The sequence below is a fragment of the Delphinapterus leucas genome, chromosome 3 (assembly GCF_059928025.1).
Source record: "Delphinapterus leucas isolate spDelLeu-1000000601 "Yukka" chromosome 3, BTC_Dleu_Yukka2, whole genome shotgun sequence".
Lineage (NCBI taxonomy): Eukaryota > Metazoa > Chordata > Mammalia > Artiodactyla > Monodontidae > Delphinapterus > Delphinapterus leucas.
The window spans coordinates 156,297,433-156,320,403 of NC_143131.1; the positions used below are offsets into that span (position 1 = coordinate 156,297,433).

General features: G+C 38.1%; 1 protein-coding gene across 2 annotated transcripts in view; it reads left to right on the forward strand.

Moving 5' to 3' along the window:
* Positions 1 to 1,773: 1,773 nt before the first annotated feature.
* The window catches only part of LOC149749845 (SUMO-interacting motif-containing protein 1-like), a 103,487-nt gene continuing 82,289 nt past the window's right edge, over positions 1,774 to 22,971 (forward strand). For both annotated transcript variants that reach the window (XM_089909690.1, XM_089909691.1), the window contains exon 1: positions 1,774 to 2,016. In XM_089909690.1, the coding sequence (XP_089765816.1) occupies positions 1,888 to 2,016 (129 nt within the window). In that variant the 5' untranslated portion in view covers positions 1,774 to 1,887. The remainder of the gene's footprint in view (positions 2,017 to 22,971) is intronic.

Consider the following 22,971-nt stretch of genomic DNA (forward strand, 5'->3'; position numbering starts at 1 on the left):
GTTCATTACATACTTTCTTAAAGAGCACTCTGGCTGAGTGTGGAGGAAGGAATGAAATAGGACAAGAATAGATTCAGGAAGACTGGATAGGAGACTATGACTATTGACTAGACTAGAGGTGATCTTAGCTTGCCTAGAATCATAAGAGCAGAGACCAAAAGAAGCAAGTGAGTACAAGAAATATTTAGGGGGTAAAAGAGACAGGATTTGTTGAGGGCATAAAGCTGTGCCATTGCTGGCTGGTAGTACCACCAGTCACTAAAGTAGGGAACACAGAGAAGAAGCAGGCTTTATTTTTGGAGGGCCAGGTAGGGGGATGGAGGTTGAGTTCAGTTTTGGACATATTCAACTTGAGATGCCTATGAGGTTCAACAGACATTTGGATATATATATCCGGAGCTTTGAGGACAGGACTGGGCTGGGGATAAACATATGGGGGTCACCAGCATCAAAATTATCATTAAAGCATGGAAACGATTGAGATTGTGTAGGGAGAAGTATGTGAAGGTCATGAGGAACACCATGATTTAAGAAGTGAGTTAGAGGAGCAGGAGTCAGCTAAGGAGAATGAAAAGAAGTGGTAACAGAGGTGCTGAGCCACAGAAGCCCAAAAAATAAGTTAAATAAACTAAATGTTTAATGGCATTTGGTGAAGACAAACAACTTAATGAATCCCTTCACAACAAGGATGATTTCAAACATACCACCAGAACATCTGAAATCTGTTGGCCATTGATCTGAGGTTTTCAATGCGTGGTCCCCACAAGAGCAGCATCAACATCACCTGGGAACCTGTTAGAAATGAAAGCTGGGTGGCCCCACCTCATAAACCTACTAAGTCAGAAACCCTGGGGTGTGGCCCAGCAATCTGTTTTAACAAGCCTTCTGGGTGATTCTGATGCTCACTAAAGTTTGAGAATCGCTGCTCTAAGCAGTGCTTAGATAGCACCTGACAACCATTCCTTTAGGAACCAATCCCCTTTCCGATAAACACATTTTCCTTTAGCTCTGTTAATACATTCTGCCAAATTGCTAGAGCCTGGGCAGCAAGATTTTGTCAATACCCCATTTATTGTAACACAGATCCTATCCTGATTTTAACGTTCCTGCTCAACAACCAACTACCTACCGCTTCTCCCTCCACTGGGTGTATCTTTTTTGCTTATTCATAACATCTAAATATTTATAATTTCTGCTCCTTCATCGCTTCTCTTTGTGCATTTTTTTCAGTCTCTGATCCTGCTACCAACTGAACAAATCTCTAAATCTCAGTTTAAATTCCTGAGTGACATATATTGTTGGTGAAACCGCAAATTGGTACAATTTAGTAATTTGGCATCACTTATCAGAACAGAAACAGCGCCTTGGACCTAGTAATTCCACTTCTAGGAAATGATCCTACAAAGGTACTTGCACGTGTGCAGAAAAGGGACGCTCTTCGGGCGAGTATGTCGAGGCTGTCTGGGTCAGAGAGGCCTGTTCACACCTCACCTCACACTTGAGTCAGAAGCAGCAGGGGAAGCCCTCACAGCCTCAGCGTCCCGCACGGCCGTCCCCAACACCGGCCCAAGCCGGCTGCGACTTGATTTTCTCTCGCTTTCCGGGAAGGGAGAACGAGTGCCACCGCCAAAAACCGTGACCGCGACCCTACCAGCCGCTAGCCGCCCGCCGCCTGCCGCCCGCCGCCAGCCGCCAGGGGGCGGTGCTCCGGAGGGGCGGGAAGGGGCCGACGGGGCGGGGATCGGGGCGGGGCAGTCGGGGTGATGGCCCCGGTTGTCGTCGCCGTCGCCGCCGCCGCCTCAGCAGCAGTAACCGAAGTCAACGCCGCCGCTGCCGCCTCCCGGGTTGCCGGCCGTCCGCGCGCTGGCTCGGCCGGGACCCACAGCCATGGAGGACTTCATCGTGATCTCGGACGACAGCGGCTCCGAGAGCTCCGGGGGGACCCGCTCGGGCCGGGCGCGGAGGCTCCGCCGGGCCCTGTCCCGGACCACCGGCGCGCTGCCCCGCCGGACCGTGGTGAGTGAGCGAGCCGCCGCTTCCCGAACCCCGCCGCGACCGGAGCGCCGCCTCTGCTCGGGCCACCCTCGGCCCGGCCCGCTGGCTCCGGCGGCCCCGCCGCCCGCCCCTGGGCGCCTCACAGCTGCAACCGCTTCCCGCCTTGCCGCCTTCCTGTCGTGTTCTACCCTGAGGAGTGCGGCTGGCCCGGGTCGGGAAGCCGGGCCTCCCGAGCTCCGCACTCAAGCCCGAGCGGGCTGAGGCTGGAGAGTGGCCGCCGAGCACATGGACGAGGTCCGGGTGCGGGGGGTGCAGGAGCCCACAGCGGGCGGCGGTCTCAGGCCGGGCCGTGCGCTTCCCCGAGCCTTGGCGGGGGTGGCGGCCGGGGGGCCCGGGGGCACGCAGGGTCCTGGGGGTAGTCGCGGACCACGAGGCGGGGACGCGGGAGCGTGTAATTGTTTGGCTTGTGGTGGGTACAGATGTATGCAGGGAGGTAACAGGAGCCCGGGCGGGGAGGGAGGGAAGCTGGGGCCTGGGCCAGATGGTGGCCGCGCTCCAGGGCCTGGCAGCCGAGCGAGGGGCCCGATTTTGGAGTTGTGCAGGAGGGCCGTTTATTTCTCTTAGGAAACATTTACCAGGCTCGGGATAAGGAGGGAAACATCTTGCACGATTTCTTTTTCCCTCAGTCTCTTTGTCCTTCTTCCTAAGGTAGTGAATAAAACATCTATGGTCCCTGCCTTTCTAGAATACTCCACAGATATTTATTGAACTCCTACTATGGGCCTGATGTTCTAAGAGCTGGGGATGCGATGGAGAACACAACATTCGCGGTTTCTGTCATAGAAGGTGATATAATCAACAAGTGGCTATTGAGTACTCAAGGGATGGGAGGTGGGCAAGGCTTTCTATCAGGAGACTCCCAGCATCAGACTTCCAACAATCTTCCCAGCCTCCCAAAGCCACACCCCAGAAATAACAGAATTGTCACACTGATGTTATTTGTAAACCCCTTTCTTCCTTTGCAAATACTTCATCAAGACAAATCTAGCTTCTGCTTCTCCAATCCCCTTCCCATTGTTTGTAGTCCCTAAGCCTCCACTGTGAGCCACTTCAGGTATAGTGCTAAATCTAGGAGGTCACTGTAGAATAAATGGCATGCAAAACCAATTAACTTATAGTGCTATGTTGCCATGATTCAAGCAAGAGGGATCCTCAATAAATTTCAGTAAAGAATTTAGATGAGATGGACAGACAAAAGATTTTCAAGGTAAAAGTGACCCAACTTGGGAAGTGAATGGATGTCCCTAGTGCTGTGACAGTGTGGGGGACATACTAGATCCACAATAAATATTTGTTGGATGAAAGAATGGTTGATGGAATGGGAGAGCGAGCAGTTCAGATGGATGTTTGACGATGAGAGCAAATACAGTAGGAGCAGGCTTGGGGTGGAGGGAATGCTGCATTCAGTTTGAACCGCAGAGGACTTGAACTCTGGAGAAAAGTCAGGACTGGAAAGATTTGGTAACCACCTAAACAGAAAGGAGCATCGAAGGTCTAATTGTGACCGAGATAATCAAGGGAAAGAATATAGAAAGAAAAGAGGTGGAAGAAAAAAATACTGCAGAATAACTCCCAACTGCATCTCCTCCCAGTTCCTCCTCTTTCCTATTCCTCCTTCTCTCAATCCCCCTTTAATTTGTCCTTCCTACTAACTTTGTCCTTTGCTCCCAAGTGGTATCCATCTTCCCTCATCCTGGGTCAGCTTCCTTCTTCAGGTGCCCAGATGTCATCCTTATCCCAGTCTGTCGCGTGTGTTGTGACCCTTCACACACATACATAGGGGCACTCTCAAACTGCCCCCCTCCCCTCCCTTGTGACCACCCAACCAAGCATTTTGATTTGGAGCTTTTGAGTTGAAGAGAAATGAAGGGCAAGTTCCAGAGTAGTACCCAGTGTAAATCTCGCTTCTCCAGAGACTTACTCCACCTTTCTAAAAACTCTGGGCTGGTTCTCCTTTTATCTTTCTTGCAAGTTAGATAAGGGTGGTATGATAACCACACAAAAGATCAGAGGCATTGAGAGAGCAAGGTTATAAAGCCTCAAGCGCCTTTGTCCAGCTTTTCCTCAAGGCCCTGAGGTCAGAGAAACCTCTGTTTTAATACGGAACTTGGAACTCCCCCGCCTCCCCCCCCCAACAGCTGTGTGAGCTTTGGCAAGTTCTGTCATTTCTCTCAGCTTTTGCATTTGAGAACATTAATACCTACCTGGCAGGACCATTAGAAGGTTTTTAATGAAGCAATGCAAGGAAAATGCCAGCATAAATGATAGCTTTTGCTACACTTTGTGCTGTTTCTCAAGCTTGGGAAGCAATGAAATGAAAGAAACAAGTTTTGTAATTTTTTTTTCTTTTTTACAAATATTGACTGAGGGGAAACAACTTGCTTGAATTCAGGAAATCAGAAACCCATCTCCAATGCTGAAGTTGATGTTTCTGAACTTCTGGCTCTTAACCTAGGCTTTAGTCTTCAGTAAGTTGATGAAATGTGTCTGTGTTTTTTAATAATATTTATTGCTTTTTTTCCCCCCTACTTGTAAAAGCAGAACATATTCAGATAATTTTGGTTGCCCTAATTACAAAAAATTGAGAAATGTATATAGAAAAAAATTTAATTGCCCTTAATCTCGCTATCCAAAAATAACCAATGTTAACATTTTGAAGTATGCCTGGCTAAACTTTTATTTGTAAATACCAGTCTGCACTCATACATAGCCATGTGTCATCCCCATATGTTTTTGCAAAAATGAAGTCTTGCTATACTTCATTGTTTTCAGTTTGCCTTTTCTTTTAATATACTTTTTATCTCTTTCTGCATCAATAAATACACATCACCAATATTTTTAATGTATTTCATTGTACAGATTTATAATTACATTTCTCTTTTCCTATAAATGGATATTATGCTGCCATTTCTAAATTTTCTCTATTATAAACAACTCAGAAATTTCCTCATAAATAATCTTTGTACCTTTGTTTGTTTGTTTGTTTGTTTTAGGATAAGTTCCTCTTAGAAGTGAGATTGCTGAGTCTAAAGGTATGCCCTCTTTGGAGGGCTTTTGATATATATTGTCATATTTCCTACAGAAATCGTGCACCAATTATATTTTCACCGTACCCCTTTCTTCACTACCTAGTCCATATCTACCCCTAGATACTGTCAATTTATTCAGTATGTAAATATTTATTGAACACTTACTATATGCCAGGCACTCTTGTAGTTGCTAAGAATATATGGCTGTGTAACAAAACCAAGTCCCTGTTTTTGTGGAGATTTCACTTTAGTCAGAGGGAGACAAAGAATAAACAATCACATAAATGTCATGTCAGAGTGTTAGGAAGAAAAGTAAGGAATTTTTGTTCTTTTAATATTTGCTGATTTGATAGCCAGATTTTGTGAGCTGTCATGGTTTTAATTTTTTCTATGGTTGTGGGTTGTGATTCATTCTCTCATTAAATACATATTGAGCACATGCTCTGACCTTGGGTACCAAAGGTGAACAGGATGACAATGGACCTACATTCTAGTGAAGAAATAAGAGCAATAAACTAACAAATAAGTGAACAATATAATAGAGAATAACTTGGGTGGGGTTGGGAGCGTTAGATTGTGTCTTCAAAGAAGGCCTTTCTGAAGAGTTAATATTTGATAAGAGAACAAAATGACAGATTTGTTATGAGAAGATCTTGGGGAATAAAGTAGCAGTAAAGGGTGCAGCAAAAACAAAGGCTTGGAATTTGGAAGGGGCATGACTAATTGGAAGAATCAAAAGGCCAGTGGGGCTAGAATGTGAGTGAAGGACAGAGTTGGAAGAGATGAGAAGTAGGTGGGCTAGGTTATATAGGACCTTCTAGACCACAGTAAGGAACTTGGATTTATTCTTATGTAATAAGAAATCTTTGAAGGGTTTTTAGCAGGGGAAAAACATGATCTGATTTACACTTTTAAAAGGTGACTTTAGGGGCTTCCCTGGTGGCGCAGTGGTTGAGAGTCCGCCTGCCGGTGCAGGGGACACGGGTTCGTGCCCCGGTCCGGGAAGATCCCACATGCCGCGTAACGGCTGGGCCCGTGAGCCATGGCCGCTGAGCCTGCGCGTCCGGAGCCTGTGCTCCGTGACAGGAGAGGCCCCAAGAGTGAGAGGCCCACATACCGCAAAAAAAAAAAAAGGTGACTTTAGCTACTGTGAGAAGAAAAGACTGTAAGGCAAGGTGACCATATAATTTGTCATCCAAATGGGGATTCTTTTGCAAATGAAAGGAGTTACTAACTGGACCGGGTATCAAGCAACAGGTGAAAACTGAAACTGTCCCAAACAAACCAGCTTCACCTTACTATAAGGGGACAAAAGTGGATCAGGGAGATCAGTCTTGGAGGTTTCATTAGTATTCCAGACCAGAGATAATTGTAGCTTTGTAGGTGGTGCAACTGGAAGACTGGAGAGATATGGAAGGCATTTATAAAGTAAATCCTGATCTTTGGATGTGGTTAATGAGGGAAAGGGAGAAATCAAAAATGATGCCCTGGTTTTGGCCTGAACAACTGGATGCAAGTTGGTGTCAGTCATTGAAGTGGGGAAGACTTGGGGAGGAACAGGGTTGGAGGAAAGATTCAAGAGTTCTCTTTAAAAGGTGTTAAATTTAAGATGCCTGTGGGAGAGCCAACTGGAGATGCAAGGTATAAGGTTTGTACTGAGTTTGGAAGCCAGGGGAGAAGTCCTGACTAGTTTGGTGTCATTAGCACATAAGTTGTAAAGTCATTGACCTAGAAGAGTTCATCTAGGTTGACAGTCTACAAGAGGAAGAGCATCCAGGATCTAGCCCTAGAGCATGCCACAGTGCCTGGCCCAGGGGAAGGCAAGGGGAGGAGGAGCAGCTAGTGAGGTTGGAGGTCAGAGTGTGTGCTCGGCATGTAGGAGAGCTGGACGTCTTGCACATGTTTATTGGAGATCTCTCTCTCTCTCTCCATATATATGTATGTGTGTGTGTATATATATATATATATATATATACACATATATACACACGTAGGGTGTGTGCGTGAATTGCCTGTTCTTATCCTATTGGGTTTCTGTTTGTGTGTTTACTAATTTGTCAGTTTTACTCACATAGTAAAGACTTTTTATAGGTTGGATTGGGTCCTCCAAAAAGATGTGTTGAAGTCCCCACCACCACTACAGAATGTGACCTTATTTGAAAATCGAGTCATTGCAGATGTAATCAGTGAAGATGAGAGCATAGAGTAGGGTGGACCCTTAGTCCGATATGACTAGTATCCTTATAAGATGTGAAGACAGAGAGGGAGTTATGCAGCTGCAAATCAAGGAACACCAGGGATTGCTCATGACACCAGAAGCTAAGAGAAGGGCACAGAACAGATTCTCCCCTAGAGCCTTGGAGAGAGCATGGTCCTGCAGACACCTTGATTTTGGACTTCTGAGCCTCCAGAACTGTGAGAGGATGTTGTTTTAAGCCAGCCAGTTTGTAGTAATTTGTACTAGGAAACTACCCCTGTGTCGTACATGTTACATATTTTTCCCCACTTTTGATTTCTTTGGTTTTCTTTACAGAGGTTTTAAATTTTTACATAGTCAGTTCTGTCACCCTTTTCCTTTATGATTTCTGTCTTTGTTGTCATACTTAGAAAGACTTTCCTCACTCCTAAGATTATAAATATTTTTTTCATTAATCCACCTGGAATTAGTTTCAAAAAAAGAATAGAAAAAAAAAAGAATAGAATGGTAATCTAATATTTTTCTCTCCAGATGGTTAGCTAGTTGTCCCAACATCATTTATTGAATTATCTGTCCTTTTTCCCCAGTGGTTTGAAATATTACCTTTATCAACTAATAACCTTCGTGTCTATTTGTGGACTTTGTATTTTGACCTTGTTACATGCTGTTTTAATAATAAGCAGAGGAAACTTTTCATTGCTCTTCTTTTTTAGAATTTTTCTGGCTAATTTTGCATATTTATTCTTTCAAATAACTTTAAAAATCACTTGGTCAACTTCCAAATAATTTTTACTTTTAAAATTGGGATTGCACTAAATTTAGAAATCTGTAGTTTGTGATGTTTTATTTAATGAAGTTTTACATTTTACATGTGTATTTGTGCATCTTTTTTCTTTATTTTTTTCTTTGTTTTATGTTGAGAAAGATATTTCCTGTCCTGAGATTATTTTCCTATTATTTACTTATTATTGTTCATTGACTATCTCATTTTTAACATTTATTTCTTTAATTCATCTGAAATGCTTTATATAGCATGAAGTATGCTTACCATTTTCCATATACTGTATTGCCTTATTTCTAAGACAACACTGAATCTAAGACTTGCTGTCAGTTTAAGAACAGCTTTTCAAGAAAAAAGAAACTACCGCATGAAATGTATATACTATTAGATGCATCCTGATTGCAGATGTATGAGGGAAACATTCTGGATATTAGAATTTATAATATATGATTTTAATCATTTGTCTGGGAATCATTTCTTAAATAATTATTTTTCTCCATTTATCTGAAACACATTTTTTATACCAGATTATTTTAAGCACTTGGATCTATTTCTGGGTTTTTTTTATGTTTCATTGATTTGTGTATTCTCAATGTCAGAATTTGACTGTCTTATTTTTGTGGTTTGATAGTATTTTTTTTTTTTGGTATCTATTCGAGCAAATACCTCTTCTCACTTTTTTTTTCCCCCAAAAGTTCATGTCTGTTGTGACCATTTAGTCCTCCAAGTGAATTTTAGAATATCTTATCAAGGATTGCATTAGATCAGGGTTTCTTTGGGCCAGATAATTCTTTGTTGTGGGAAGCTGTCCCGTGCACTGTGGAATGTTTAGTAGCATCTTTGGTCTCTACCTACCAGATGCCAGCCAGTAGCAGCAGCCCCTTCACTTGTGACTACCAAAAATGTCTCCAGATATTGCTAAATGTCTCCTGTGGGGGGCAAAATTGCCCCTGGTTCAGAACCACTACATTAGATTTATAAGTTAATTAAAGGAGTTTAATTTCTTAGTAGTATTGTCTTCCTAATTGGAAGCACAGTTTAACTTTAATTTTACAGGGCTTCCTTCTTGGCAGTAATAAAACTTTAAGACTTTCTTTGTTTGGGTTCTGTGCCTTTCTCATCAAGGAGCTGGTGTTTTGATTCAGAGTGACTGTTTGGTACATAGAACTGACCATGTTAATCATGATGAGCATCACATAGTAAGAAAAGTTGGTATTTATGCCAGGCACCATGTTGAGTGCTTTGCACGGATTAACTCATGTAATCTTCACTGCAACCCTATGAGGTGTAGGTACTATTATTATCCCTATTTGATAGATGAGGAAACTGAGGTAGGTTCAACCAGGTGCTAACTGATAGAGCAGATTTACCGCCACTAGTGTCAGTCTTGAAAATCCTGGGGTGAACTTGCAAACCTCTCACCGTGTTTCCAAAGGAACATCCTCTGGGGATGCTGGAAATAGTTAAGCGGAAAAAAGCAAATTGCAAAGTATAATTCTATTTTTCAAATGTGTGTTTTTATCAGAATAGACTCACCAGTGTTTTTTAATCCAAAAATTATTTTTTAAACCCTATCATGTACTTTAAAAATACTTTTTAAATCACTTTCTCTTTCTCAGCCCCTTCTCCCCAAAATTGCAAGTTCCCTGCTGGACACAGCCACATACTTAATGCCTCAAACATAGTAGGTGCTCATTAATTATTTATTCAGGGAGAAACAGAATTCTTATTATTGGTTTTCTAAGGAATCCTTTCCTCCTGAGATAAGTTATGTCAAAATACCCTCTGCGATGGGAGAACCAGGGGATAAATAATGGCTTCCAACCTAAGATAATTTTTTATAAAGATTTTTGGAACTAAAACTATGGACATGTTTTAGAGTAGAAGCAAAATTCACCTACATTTTTAATTTAAAACATCAGATGTCAAACTATTGATAATTTGGATCTTAAATCAAGGTTGGCTCCCATGTAAGCCTGCAGATCACTTGCCCCGTTCCCCCTTAACAGCTTTATTAAGATATAATTCCATACCATACATAAAATTTCCTGAGTAGTTTAACAATCACCATTGTTTTAGATTTTAGAACATTTTCTTCACTCCAGAAGGAAACCCTATAGTCTCCAGTGGGTTCTCGGGGTTTTTTTTTTTAAGGTATACCATTTGTGTCATTTAAAAAATAAAATTTCCCCATTTTAAATTATAAAAATTATTTTAAAATTTTAAAGAGGCAAAAAACTCAGGATATCAGAAAGAATGCACCCCTGTCCATTCCCGCTCTCCAGAGATAACTAATAGTTTTCTCTGTGTATGTACACAAACATACCTAAATGTCTAATTTTTTTCCCAGTGGAGTCATAGTAATTTTTTAAACCACTTAATATATTTTAGGCATTAAAAAAAATATTGGTACCTCATTCAGACTATTGTCCACTTTGTTTACCATGGTATTCCCAGTGCATAACATGGTTCCTGGCACACAGTGAGTATTCATTCAATAAATATTTTATCAGCTGCATGTTATTCTCATATAAAAAATGCCATAATTTGTTTAACCAGTCCCTTATTTTTATTTATTTATTTTATCATCTTTATTGGAGTATAGTTGCTTTACAATGTTGTGTTAGTTTCTGCTGCATAACAAAGTGAATCATCTATACATATACATATACCCCTATATCTCCTCCCTCTTGCGTCTCCCTCCCACCCTCCCTATCCCACTCCTCTAGGTGGTTATAAAGCACCGAGCTGCTCCCTGTGTTATGCGGCTGCTTCCCACTAGCTGTCTATTTTACATTTGGTAGGATATATAAGTCCATGCCACTCTCACTTCGTCCCAGCTTATCCTTCCCCCTCCCCATGTCCTCAAGTCCATTCTCTACGTCTGCGTCTTTATTCCTATCCTGCCCCTAGTTTCTTCAGAACTTTTTTTTTAGATTCCATATATATGTGTTAGCATACGGTATTTATTTTTCTCCTTCTGAACCTCTCCCTTATTGATTTTAATTTTTTTGCTATTACAGACTGTGATGTGATGAACTCTCTTGCATGGTCATAAGAATATGTTTTTAGGACAAGTTCCTTACAATGGAATTCTGGAGTTAAAGAGTAATAAGTATTTATAATTTTAATGTATACCACTGTTGTGGACATAATGTCATTCTTTGTGTGATCCTAGTGTCTGAAACCCAGAACTATGTTTGTAAAACTCCCACCTTTGGAGATACAATCTATTTCCTCCTAAAAAAAAAAAAAGCTGAAATGCCAGATACTCACATTCCCAGGCTCCCTTGCACCTAATGCTTGGACATAGAACCTAGATTATACCAGTCAGAAGTACTTATTCCAGACTTTGAATTGGAAGCTGGTGATGGGAAAAAGCAGGGTAAGGTAGACTCCATTTTGGTGAGACAGCAGCAGCAATGGCAATTACATGTAGCAGTAGGGTACAGGGTATAGCTGGCCATGGAAGCTGTGGTGTTTGTGCCCACTGACAGTGATAATCGCATATTCAGTTGTGCACTATGGTTTAGAGCATCAGTTTTGGCTGTGTAGACTCCAAACTTGGTTCTCAGGTTCTCTAGATTCTAGGAGCTACCCTTTTTCTTGCAACTAAGATCACTAGTTGATATATAACCACCAAATTATACTTCAAAGTGGATGTAATATCTATTCTTATGTGGACAGTGTTTAAGAATACCTGTTTTCTTATACTTTGGCAAACCTGGATATTATCAAATTTCTTAGATTTGTGCCAAATGTAATGGTCTAACTTTTCAATTGCATAGAATTTTGCTGAAAGGAAAAACTCCTCTCAAATATTGAGTTAACTCATTTAATACTATTGAATGATCTACCCAATTACGTGTAAAACTACCTGTGTCATAAACTAAGTTTGCAGATAATTCGGGGCCTATTTTCTACATATTTTAATTACTGTAGCTCTGAAGTTGTCTTGATATTTGGTAGTGCAAAGCCTCCTTATTTGTCTTTTGTTTCCCCTTTAAGTTATTCTTGAGCCTTTCCACTTTCAAAGGAATGTTTGAATCATCTTACTCATTCCTTTAAAAAATACCATTTTTGTTTGGAATTTATTAAATTTATAGGGTAATTTGGGGATAACCAACACTTTTTAAACTTTAAATTTTTGTTATAAAAGATATATGAATAGACTATCTGAATAGACCTGTATCTATTAAAGAAATTGAATCAATAATTAATAACCTTCCAAATCAGAAAACACCCGGCTCAGATGGGTTCACTGGTATATTCCACTAAACATTTAAGGAAGAAATTATACCAGTTCTCTACAGAAGATAGCAGCAGGGGGAATAACTCATTCTCTGAGGCCAGCATTACCCTAATACCCTAAAACCAGACAAAGACATTACAAGAAAAGAAAACTACAAACTAGTAGCTCTCATTGAACATAGATACAAAAACCCTTAACAAACTATTAGCAATTGAATCCAACAATGTATTAAAAGAATTATACACCACGACCAAGAGGAATTTATTCCAGGTATGCAAATCTGGTTCAACATTTGAAAACCAACTAATGTCATCCACCATATCAACAGGCTAAAGAAGAAATTTTTTCTTCATATGATCATATGATCATATTAGTAGATGCAGAAAAACCGTCTGACAAAATCCAACACCTATTCATGGTAGAAAAAAAAAAAAAGAAAACCTCAGCAAACTAGGATTAAAGAGGAAACTTCCTCACCTTGATAAAGAACAGCTACAAAAAACCTCTGATACTTAATGGTAAGAAACTTAAAAATTTCCCACTAAGATCAGGAGCAAGGCAAGGACATCCTCTCTCACCAGTGCTTTTCAGTATTGTACAGGAAGTCCTAACTAATGCTATTAGACAAGAAAAAGTATACAGATTAGGAAAGAAGAAATAAAATTGTCTTTACTCACAGATGTCATAATCACCTATGTAGGAAAAAATCCAAAAGAATTAACACCAACAACAATGAAAACTAATAAGCGATAATAGCAAGACTGTAGGATGCAAGGTCAGCTTACAAAAGTCAGTCACTTTCCTGTATACCAGCAGTGAACAAGTGGAATTTGAAATTAAAAACATATTACCATTTACATTAAAACCTAAAAAAATGAAATACTTAAGTATAAATCTCATAAAACATGTACAAGATCTATATGAGGAAGACTATAAAACTGATAAAATATATCAAAGAAGAAATAAATAAATGGAGATATATTCCATGTTCATAGAAAGGAAGACTCAATATTGTCAGGATGTCAGTTCTTATGAACCGGATCTATAGATTCAATACACTCCCAATCAAGATCCTAGCAAGTTATTTTGTGGATATCAGTAAACTGATTAAGGTTTATATGGAGAAGCAATAGCCAACTAAATATTGAAGGAGAAGAACAAAGTCAGAGGACTGTCACTACCTGACTTCAAGACTTACTACAAACTACAGTAATCAAAACAGTGTGGTATTGATGAAAGAATAGACAAATAGATCAGTGGAACAGAATAAAAAGCCCTGAAATAGACCCACATTACTATAGTCCACTGATCTTTGACAAAGGAGCAAAAGATAGTCTTTTCAACAAACGGTGCTGCAACAACGACATTCACATGCAAACAAATGAATCTAGACACAGACCTTACAACTTTCATAAAAATTAACTCAAAATGGATCATAGACCTAAACATAAGATGCAAAACTGTAAAATTCTCAGAAGATAGCATAGGAGAAAACCTAGATGACTTTGGGTTTGGCAGTGATGTTTTAGATACAACACCAAGGACATGATCTATGGAAGAAATAATTGCTAAGCTGGACTTCACTACTACTAAAAACTTCTCTGTGAAAGACAAGAGAATGAGAAGATAAGCCACAGACTGGAAAAAAATATTGCAAAAGACACATCTGATAAAGGACTGCTTTGAAAATATGCAAAGAGTTCTTAAAACTCAACAATAAGTAAACAACCTGATTAAAAAATGGACAAAGGACATAAACAGATACGTCATCAAAGAAGGTATATAGATGTCAAATAAGTGTATGAAAAGATGTTCAACATCATGTGCCATTAGAGAATTGCAAATTAAAATAACAATGAAATATTACTACATTTGGATTTTAGACTACCCAAAATCCAAAACAAACACCAAATGCTGGTGAGGATGTGGAATAATGGAATTCTCACTCATTACTGGTGGGAATGCAAAATGGTACAGCAAATTTGGAAGACAGTTGGGCAGTTTTTTACAAAACTAAATGTGTTCTTACCATAAAAACCAGCAATTGTGCTCCTTGGTATTTACCCAGATGAATTGTAACTTCTGTCCACACAGAAAACCGAATACAGATGTTTATATCAGCTTCGTTCATAATTGCCGAAACTTGGAAGCAACTAAGATGTCCTTCAATAAGTGAATGGATAAGTAAACTGTGGTACATCCAGACGGTGGAATATTATTCAGCACTAAAAAGAAATAAGCTATCAAGCCATGAAAATACTTGGTGTAAACTTCAGTGGCTTTTTTCACTTAGTAATACGTAATCTGAAAAGACTACATACTGTATGATTCCAACAATGCGACATTCTGGAAAAGTGAAAACTGTGGAGACAGTGAAAAGATTACTGGCTGCCAGGGGTTAATGGAGAGGGAGACCTGAATAAGCAAAGCGCAGGATTTTTCAGGCAGTGAAACTATTCTGTATGATACTACAATGGTAGATACATGTCATTATACATTTGTCAAAACCCATAAAATGTACAGCACCAAGAGTAAACCCTTAATGTAAACTATGGGCTTTGGGTGTTGATAATGTGTCAGTGTAGGTTCATCAGTTGTAACTAATATACCACCGTGATGCTGATATTGGGGGAGGTTGTGCATATGTGGGGAGAGGGGATATATGGGAACACTCTACTTTCTGCTCAGTTTTTCTGTGAACCTAAAACTGCTCCAAAAAGTAAAGTTTATTAATTAAAAAAAAAAAAAACTTACATGTACCAGTCCAAAAAATTCAAATACTAGAGAATGGTATACGATGAAAATTAGGGTAGTGTTAGCCCCCAGCTCATTATTTTCCAGAGTTTTTCTGGGTTTTGTCACATTTCTCTTTTTTTTTTAGGTTATTTATTTAAAATTTTAGCTTTATTGATGAATAATTGACAAAATTGTAAGATATTTAAAGTGTATGTCATGGTGATTTGATATGCATATGCATTGTGAAAGGATTCCTCCCATCTAGTTAATTAACAAAGTTTTAAATTTTTAACCAAAGTTTCACACATTATCAATGAACTTTAGTGTCATGTCACATTTTCTAAAAATCCTCATCATTTTTTTATTGAGGTATAATTGACATATACCATTATATTAGTTTCAGATGTACAACATAATGATTCAGTATTTGTATACACTGCAAAATGACCTCCTTAATAAATCTAGTTACCATCATTCACCGTACAGAGTTACAAAGAAAATTTTTTTCTTGTGATGAGAATATTTTTAAGATTTACTCTCTTGACAACTTTCAAATACGCCCTGCAATATTATTGATATATTATTATAATACATTATAATTATATTATTATATAACATATTATATATTATAAAAATAATAATATATTATAAAATATTATTGATATAATTACTATGCTAAACATTACATCCCCATAACTTATTTTATAAGTGGAAGTTTATACCTCTTGACCCTGTTCACCCATTTTGCCCACCCTCACAACCCTCCCGGCAAACACCATTCTGTTCTCTGTACCTGTGAATTTCGTATTGTGTGTTTGTTTTTCTTTTTAGATTCCACGTATAAGTGAAATCATATGGTATTTGTCTTTCTCTGTCTGACTTATTTCACTTAGCATGATACCCTCTAGGTCCATCCATGTTGTCACAAATGGCAAAATTTCATACTTTTTTATGGCTGAGTAGTATTCTATTGTATATATATATGTATTTATATATATACTATACACACACACACACACACACACACTACATATTTATCTGGTCATCCATCAGTGGACACTTAGGTTGTTTCCATTTCTTGGCTATTGCAACTAATGCTGCAGTGAACATAGTGGTGCATATATCTTTTCAAATTAGTGTTTTCATTTTCTTCAGATAAATACCCAGAAGTAGAATTGCTGGATGGATCACATGTTCTATTTTTAATTTTGGGGGGAGCTTCCATACTGTTTTCCATAGCAGCTGTACCAATTGACATTCCCACCAACAGTGCACAAGGGTGCCCTTTTCTCCACATCCTTGCCAACCCTTGTCATCTCCTGTCTTTTTGATAAAAGCCACTGTAACAGGTATGAGGTAATAGTTCATTGTGGTTTTGATTTGCATTTCCCTGATAATTAGTGATGTTGAGCATCTTTTCATGTGTCTGTTGGCCATCTATATGTCTTCTTTGGGAAAATGTCTATTTAGGTCCTCTGTCCATTTCTTAATCAGATATTTGGTTTTTTGTTATTGAGTTGTATGAGTTCTTTATATATTTTGGATATTACTCTTTTATCAGATGCATGATTTGCAAATATTTTCTCTCACTCAGTAGGTTGCCTTTTCATTTTGCTGATGGTTTCCTTTGCTGTGCAGAAGCTTTTTAGTTCGATGTAGTCCCACTTGTTTATTTTTGCTTTTGTTGCCTTTGCTTTTGGAATCAGATACAAAAATAATCACCAAGACCAATGTCAAGGAGCTTACCACCTATGTTTTCTTCTAGGAGTTCTGTGGTTTCGAGTCTTCCATTCAGGTCTCTAATCCATTTTCAGTTAATTTCTGTGTATGGTGTAAGATAGTATCAATAGTCTAGTTTCATTCTTTTGCTTGTGGCTGTCTAGTTTTCCTAGCACCATTTATTAAAGAGACTGTCCCTTCCCCATTGTATAGTCTTACCTCTTTTCATAAATTAATTGACCATATATATGTGGGTTTGTTTCTGAGATCTCTATTTTTTTAATTGATCCATGTGTCGGTTTTTATGCCAAAATCATACTGAGTTTGATATCAGGGAGTGCAATGCCTTCAGCTTTGTTCTTCTTTCTTAAGACTGCTTTGGCTATTTGGGGTCTTTTGTGGTTCCATACAAATTTTAGGATTCTTTGTTCTATTTCTCTGAAATGTGCCATCAGAATTTTGATGAGGATTGCATTGAATCTGTAGATTGCTTTGGGTAATATGGGCATTTTAACAATATTAATTGTTCCAAACCATGAGCATGAAACATCTTTCCATTCATTTGTGTTTTCTTCAGTTTCTTTCATCAGTGTCTTATAGTTTTCAGTGTGTAGGTCTTTTACCTCCTTGGTTAATTTTATTCATAGGTATTTTATTCTTTTTGATAAAATTGTAAATGGGATTGTTTTCTTTTTTGATAGTTCATTGTTAGTGTGTAGAAATACAACAGATTTTTGTATATTTATTTTGTACTCTGCAACTTTCCTGAATTTATTAGTTCTTACAGTTTATTGGTGGAGTTATCATACTTTATATAATGTCCACAAAAACTGCCATTTATTTCTGTGTCTTGCCTAATTGCTCTGGCTAAGACTTCCAATGCTATGTGGAATAAAAGTGACAAGAGTGGACATCCTTGTCTTATTCCTGATCTTAGAGGAAAAACTTTCAGCTTTTCACCATTGAGTATGATGTTAGCTGTGGCCTTATCATATATTGCCTTTACTATGTTGAGGTATGTTTCCATCTCTACCCACTTTATTGAGAGTTTTTGTCATAATTGGATGCTGAATTTTGTCAAATGCTTTTTCTGCAACTATTGATATAATCATATGATTTTTATCCTTTGTTAATGTGGTATATCATGTTAATTGAATTGTGGATGGTGAACCATCCTTTCATTCCTGGACTAAATCCCACTTGATCATGGTGTATGATCCTTTTAATGTATTGTTGGATTCGGTTTGCTAGGATTTCTGCATCTATGTTCATCAGTGATATTGGCCTGAAATTTTCTTTTTTTGTGGTATTCTTGTCTGGTTTTGGTATCAAGGCCATTCTTGCCTTGTAAAATGAGTTTGGAAGAATTCCTTCCTCTTCAGTTTTCTGGAAGAGTTTGAGAAGGATAGTTATTAAATCTTATTTAAATATTTGGTAGAATTCACCAAAGAAGCCATGACCCTGGACTTTTGTTTGGGGTGAGGGGCAGTTTTTGACTACTGATTCAATCTCTTTATTAGTAATCTGTCAATTCAGATTTTTTATTTTTTCATGATTCAGTCTTGGAAATTGTATGTTTCTAGGAGTTTATCCATTTCTTCTAGGTTGTCCAATTTTTTAGCATATAATTGCTCTTAGTAGTCTTTTATGATCCTGTATATTTCTGTGATATCAGTTGTAACTTCTCTTTCATTTCTGATTTTATTCATTTGAGCCCTTTCTATTTTTTTCTTGGTGAGTCTAGCTAAAGGTTTGTCCATTTTGTTTATCTTTTCAAAGAATCAGCTCTTAGTTTCATTGATCTTTTCTGTTGTCTTTTTAGTCTTTATTTCACTTCTGTCTACTCTGATCTTTGTTATTTCCTTCCTTCTCCTAACTTTAGGATTCATTTCTTCTTTTTCTAGTTCCTGTAGGTGTAAAATTAAATTCTGTCTTTTGAGATTTTTCTTGTTTCTTGAGGTAAGCCTGTATCACTATCAGCTTCCTTCTTAAAACTTCTTTTGCTGCATCCCATAGATTTTGGTAAGTTGTATTTCCATTTTCATTTGTCTCAAGGTATTTTTTTATTTATCTTTTGATTTCTCTGTTTACCCATTGGCTGTTCAGTAGCATGTTGTTTAATCTCCATGTATTTGTGATTTTTCCAGTTTTCTTCTTGTAATTAATTTTTTATTTCATACCATTGTTGTTAGAAAAGATGCTTGATGTGATTTCAGTCTTCCTAAATTTATTGAGACTTTATTTTGTTAAATATGGCCTGTCCTGGAGAATGTTCCATATGCACATGAGAAGAATGTATATTCTGTTGATTATGGCTGGAATGTTCTGTTTATATCTATTAAGTTAATCTGGTCTAGTGTGTCTTTTAAGGCCAATGTTTCCATATTGATTTTCTGTCTGAATGATTTATCCATTGATGTTAGTGGGGTATTAAAGTATATCACAGTTTTTTTCATTGCTGTCAGTTTCTCCCATTACATCTGTTAATGTTTGCTTTATATATTTAGGCGCTCCTATGTTGGGTACATAAATATTTACAAATGTTATATTCTCTGGTTTGATTGACCACTTTATCATTATGTAATGCCCTTCTTTGTCTTTTATTACAGTCTGTTTTAAAGTTTATTTTGTCTGATATAAGTACAGTTACCCCAGCTTTCTTTTGGTTTCCATTTGCATGGAACGTCTTTTTCCATCCCTTCACTTTTAGTCAGTATGTGTTCTTACATCTGAAGTAAGTCTTATAGGCAGCATATAGATGGGTCTTGTTTTGTTTTGTTTTGCGATACACGGGCCTCTCACTGCTGTGGGCTCTCCCATCGCGGAGCACAGGTTCCGGACGCGCAGGCCCAGTGGCCATGGCCCACGGGCCCAGCCACTCCGCGGCACACGGGATCCTCCCGGACCGGGGCACGAACCCGCATCCCCTGCATTGGCAGGTGGACTCTCAATCACTGCACCACCAGGGAAGCCCTTGTTTTGTTTTGTTTTTAATCCACTCAGCCACTCTATATCTTTTAATTGGAGAATTTAGCCTATTTACATTTAATTATTGATAGGTATGTACTTATTACCATGTTGTTAATTGTTTTCTGGCAGTTTTGTAGTTCTTCTCTGTTCTTTCTTTTGCTCTCTTCCCCTGTTGTCTGATGACTTTCTTTAGTGTTATGCTTAGATTCCTTTCATATTATCTTTTGTGTATATACTATAGGTTTTTGCTTTGTGGTTACCATGAGGGTCATATATAACAGCCTATATATATGACAATCGAAGTTTTCTTAATATAGGTCTTGAAATTTCCCAGTAAGTTTATTCCAGGGACTTTTAAATTTTTATTCAAATTTGTTTATTGGGGGATAATTCTCCAACTCTCTGGATACCAACTGGGTGTCCCACAATTTCATTCAATTCTGACACTACCTGCAGTCATCATAGAACCCACAGGTTAAGGGCTCAGTCCTACAAGACTGCCCGCCTCTTCAGATTCCAATTGCATGTAGTGCAAGTTACCTTCACTTCTTTCCAACTTGTCTGCAAATCAGGGATTCCCAACACCCCCTTCTAAGGTTTGATAATTTGCTATAATGGCTCACAGAACTCAGGGAAACACTTTACTTACTGTTACCAGTTTATTATAAAGGACGTAAATGAACAGCCAGATGAAGAAGTACAGAGGGCAAAGTTCAGAAGGGTCTCAAGTGCAGGAGCTTCTGTCTCCATGTAATTTAGGGTACACCACCCTCCTGGCACATGGATGTGTTCACCAACTCAGAAGCTCTCCAAACCCTGTTGTTTAGGATTTTTATGGAGGCTCCATGACAGTGGGTGTGACTGATTAAATCCCTAGCCATTGGTGATTGCCTCAATCTTGAGTTCCTCTCCCCTCCCCAGACACTGAGGAAGTAGGGCTGAAAATTCTAACCCTCTAATCACATGGTTGGTTCCTCTAGCAACTAGCCCCAATCCTGAAATACCTAGGGGCTTTCAGCCATCAGTCATATCATTAACAAACACAGATATGGTTGAAAGGGGCTTATTAATAACGAAGATGCTTCTCTTCTATCACTAAGGAAACTACAAGGGTTTTAGGAGCTCTGTATCAGGAACCAGAGACAAAAACCAAATATATATTTCTTATTAGATCCCAATATCACAGAATCATATTGCACGTTATTCTCTTTTGCCTTTCTTTTTTCCTCAATCTTATGTTTATACAATTAAGCAGTGTTATTGCATGTGGCTTTAATTAGCCATTTTCATCTTTATATGGGATTCCCAAACCAGTCACTGCCAACTACCTTCTAATTTGTGACTTTTCTTACAACTTTCTGGTGTTTTGATAAACAGAAGTAATATTCTCAGTGCATCTCATCAGGAGGAACATTAGGTAGTTTGTTTCATTATTGGTGATGTTAACATTGGTCACTTCATTGATGTAGAATCAGCCAGGTTTCTCTACTTTAAAGGTGCTATCTTTCTCTTGATTAGTAAGAAATTTGTAGGGAGACACTCTGAGACTATTAAGTGTTCTAATCCTCGTGAAATTGCTATACTTTAGTTTTAGCATACATTGATGTTTCTTGCCTAAATCAATTCTTACCATGATGGTTGTAAAATAGTGATTATATTTCCTGATTGCATTATGTTTCCTAATTATATTAGTTGGCATTCTACTATAAAGAAGAATATTTCCTTCTCTTTCACATCACCCTGTCTACCTATCATTAGTATGAATTAATGGATTTCTGTTTTATTCAGTTGGTTAAATAATTTCTACTACTCTTTATTTGTTTTTATTGAGATAATTATAGATTCACAAACAGTTGTAAGAAATAATACAGGGAGATCCCTTGTACACTTTGCCTAGTTTTCTTCAGTGGTAGCAGTTTGCAAAATTATAGTGTAATATCACATCCTGGATATTGATACAATTTGCTTATATTATTGAGATTTCCCCAGTTTTACTTTTATTCATTTGTGTGTTTGTGTGTATTAAGTTCTGTAGATTTATAACCTTTGTAGGTTCTTGTATTTACTACCACAATCAAGATATTAAACCAATCCAATACCACAAGGATCCCTCATATTGCCCTTCTATAACCCCATTCACCTTCCCCCCACCACCACCATCACCATCACCCCACTCACATCCCTAAACCCTGGCAACCACTAATCTGACATTCATTTAAAATTTATCCTTTCAAAATGTTATTCAAATAGAATAATGTAGTATGTAACTATTGGGGATTAGCTTTTTCACTTATCATGATTCTTGGAAGATTCATCCAAGTTATTATGTGTATCAATAGTTCATTCCTTTTTGTAGAATAGTATTCCACTGTATGTATGTGCCAGTCTGTGTAACCAGGCATCTGTTGAAGGACATTGGGGATAACTGCAGTTTTTAGCTGTTACAAATAAAGCTGCTATGAACATGCATGTACATGTTTTTATATGAAGAATTTTTCATTTTTTTTTTAGTGTAAACGTCCAGGACTGTGATTGCTGGTACTATGGTAGTTGTTTGTTTCATTTTTTAAAAAACAGTCACACAGTTCCACTGACATTGTATGAGTGATCCAGTTTCTCTGCATCCTCACCCAGATTTGGTGTTTTCACTATTTTTATTTTAGTCATTCTGTTATATAGTGATATCTCATTGAGATTTTAATTTGAATTTCCCTAATGGTTAATGATGTTGAATATCTTTCCATGTGCTTATTTGCCATCTGTCTATCTTCTTCAGCGAAATGTCTGTTCATATCTAACCCATTTTCTACTTGAATTTTTTTTTTTTTTTTTTTACTGTTGAGTTGTGAGAGTTCTTTATATATTCTAGTTACTATTTCTTTGTTGGGTCTGTGATTAGCAGGTCTTTTCTCCCAGTCTATAACATGTCTTTTCATCCTCTTCACACAGGCTTTCACAGAGCAAAAGTTTTAAATTTTGATTAGGTCTTATTTACTCACTTTTTTCTTTTATAAGTAGTGTTTTTGATGCTGTCTAAAAACTCTTTGCCTGGCCCTAGAGCCCAAAGATTTTCTCTTATTTTTTTCTAAAAGTTTTATAGTTTTACATTTTATATTTAAGTCTATAATCTGTTTTGAGTTAATTTTGATGTAAGGTCTGAGATTTAGGTTGAGGTTCATATTTTTGCCTATGGATGTCCAATTGCTGCAGCATCATTTGTTTAAGTACTATT